Source organism: Ceratina calcarata, unplaced genomic scaffold (genome assembly GCF_001652005.2).
Source record: "Ceratina calcarata isolate Rehan_Ccalc_2016 unplaced genomic scaffold, ASM165200v1 scaffold2651, whole genome shotgun sequence".
NCBI lineage: Eukaryota > Metazoa > Arthropoda > Insecta > Hymenoptera > Apidae > Ceratina > Ceratina calcarata.
Genome location: NW_017148668.1, coordinates 1 through 2,701, shown reverse-complemented (window position 1 = coordinate 2,701; position 2,701 = coordinate 1). Strand labels below are relative to the sequence as shown.

The 2,701-nt window shown below is 36.2% G+C and overlaps 2 protein-coding genes across 2 annotated transcripts; one reads left to right on the top strand and one right to left on the bottom strand.

The window, feature by feature from the left end:
* Nucleotides 1–16: 16 nt before the first annotated feature.
* On the top strand, nt 17–641 carry LOC108623390 (60S ribosomal protein L18-like). Its single transcript, XM_018021849.2, has 2 exons — nt 17–246; nt 326–641. The coding sequence occupies exons 1-2, from the start codon at nt 106–108 to the stop codon at nt 593–595; spliced, it is 411 nt and encodes a 136-aa protein (XP_017877338.1). The 5' UTR covers nt 17–105; the 3' UTR covers nt 596–641.
* Nucleotides 642–803: 162 nt separating this feature from the next.
* LOC108623388 (uncharacterized) lies at nt 804–2,652 on the bottom strand (the record flags this gene model as incomplete). The annotated part of the gene is made up of 8 exons (XM_018021846.2): nt 804–1,037; nt 1,103–1,302; nt 1,371–1,515; nt 1,591–1,766; nt 1,851–2,092; nt 2,232–2,335; nt 2,416–2,516; nt 2,581–2,652. Coding segments are annotated over 8 exons (1,266 nt in total), but the record flags the coding sequence as incomplete, so codon positions are not given.
* Nucleotides 2,653–2,701: the final 49 nt, after the last annotated feature.

The following is a 2,701-nucleotide window of genomic DNA, read 5'->3' as shown; positions in this document are numbered from 1 at the left end:
ATATAAGGATATGGGAGTATATCGTTGTTCTTGTTGTAGCTTTACCGCTTCCTCGCTAGACGTACGAATTCCAAGTTCAATGAGATCATTCTCAAGAGGCTTTTTATGAGCAAGATACATCAGCCACCAATATCTCTTGCACGTGTGGTCAGGTTTATGAAGAAACCTGGTCGGGAAAATGCCATTGCGGTAATCGTTGGCACAGTAACAGATGATGCTAGGATTTTTGAAATTCCTAAATTGACAGTAAGTACTTTTACTTGTTTTGTACAAACGTTTTCAACAGGCAAATGCATCAGCTTAATTTATGAATCGTTTATCACAGGTCTGTGCTTTACGCGTTACTGAGAAAGCTAGAGCACGTATATTAAAGGCTGGAGGTGAATTGATCACTTTTGATCAATTGGCATTACGTGCACCTACAGGAAGGCGGACAGTTTTGATGCAGGGTCGCCGCAATGCCCGTGAGGCAGTGAAACACTTCGGACCTGCACCCGGTGTACCACATTCTCACACCAAACCACTGGTTCGGTCTAAAGGTCGCAAGTTTGAGCGAGCAAGGGGACGTAGGCGTAGCTGTGGTTATAAGAAATAAATTTTGTTTATTCGCCATAATTTATTAAACCATCGCCTTAAATTGATTTTACGACCATTTAGACATCTTGTCTATTTCTATTTTCTTTTGTATAATAAGTTAAGGTGATTGGAAAATAAATATTGGCTTCTTAACAATCGGTTATTACATTACTAAATCCTTAATCGAACGTAAAGTAAACAATTCATTACACATTATGTTTTCAGGTATATAATTTTAAGATGTTTCATTCATGTTCCCTTCCGGATTTTCCGTCGCCTCTTCTGGTTTTTCTTCGTCGTCCGATTGCGTTTCATCCGCGGCAGTAATATCCGGAAAGTATAACTCTGATTCTTCGATAGCTTTTTCTGGATTTTCACTCACGTGATAAGGTCCGATACCAGCGAATCCTAAAAATGTTTCGCACCCTATCTTTTTCACAACGCAGACGAATGTCTCGTAACTGAAAATTATCAGTAGAAAATTATTCTTCCGTAAACAGATATTACCTTATATCTTTTGGCGTACCCCGTCCTTTCTCTTGTATTTGACTCAAATTCTGTGATACTTTTCGCTAAAAGCTTCGCCTCTTGAGGTTTATCAGACTCGAAAATGCCAAAGTTAATTACTTCATCTTCAAATTCTTGCAAAATCATTTTGAGTTCGCTCTTTTTCGTGTAATCGTATTTAAATACAACTATGGGCACCTTGGCTGTTTTATCCTCATACTGTGCAAATGCAATATTTATCCAATTGTACACGTGCAATTTGTTCTTGCAAATAATTTGATACTCACTGGATATGTATTGTTAGTATATGTTGCAAAAATGTTGCGAAAGACAATTGCTTTGTTTCGAGGATTTGGCGGTGTCCACACAAGTGGAAAAACTTCGTTTTCATTCTCACTTGTTACATAGCTAGGACGATGTCGACCTGCAAAACTATAGGAAATAATATTTTTATTCAATAATATTATCAAATATTAATTGTTGAATATTGATTCGGCATTTATATACCACTCTTCATTGAGACTCTTTTCTGCAGTGGGTAATTCTGCTTCTCCAAATAAAAGACTTATCAAATGCTCATGTATATCAGTTTCCGATTTCGTTTCGCTTACTTTCAAACGCATGAACATACATTTACCATCCATAAGTAGTTTTTTTGCATTCGATGTTAACGTGTAATCGGACTATAAAAATGTTTCATTACAACCATTAATAATTTGTTTAATCGTAGACGTAGATGTATCTAACGATTGAAAATTATGCATTACTTCATTAAACATGGAGCTGAGAATATCTTCGTTAAGACGTTTTCGTATTTCGTGTTCAATAGCATAATTTCCCGGTAAAATTTCTTCGACTAATTCTACGTATGGGGGGCTTGATCTTTTGTCTCTTTTATGACCTTCTTCGTCTTTAAAAACCCATGGGTAAAGCAGCAGACAAGTTTCTTTACTTAGCGAAGTGATCAAATGCAACATTTCAGCTTCGTACCGCGCTACAGCTTCAGCTTCTACATTCACGATGAATAAATGCATTCAATTACGTTATCAGAATTCGCGCAGGAAAGCAGTGCAATTTCACAAGTGCCAGTAATTGCTATTCTAAATTGCAGAATGTGCATATTTTTTATAACAAATGTCATGCGAAACCTTTCCGAGCCCTTTTTGCCGTTTCTTTGGCTATTCTAGTTTCTTCAATAATTTGCAATCGTTTTATTTCTTCCGGACTTCTCTCTGATACATCTAAAGAAAACCTGCGCGTGCACAATGTAAAAAATAACTATTCTTAAGTTGCTTTAGAATTATACTTATAGTCATCTTCCTTTGAACATACTCGTGTTCTTCGTCATTTTGTACGCGTTGTAATTCCATTGTTAACATTTTTAATAATTGTGGACACTGAGCACCAAACATTAGATTCACCATACGACCGTTCTGTATAGTTGTTTTTAATAACTTTTAATCTTGCTAAAAAGTTCATTTAGATTATCGGACTTACGTGTATGAACATCCACGTTGGTTCGCTCTTTCCTTGAAAACGCTCCAAGGCGGTAATATAATCACATTTCGCCTATTCATAATAATTTACTTACTTTCATTTAGTGTGTAAACATCTATAT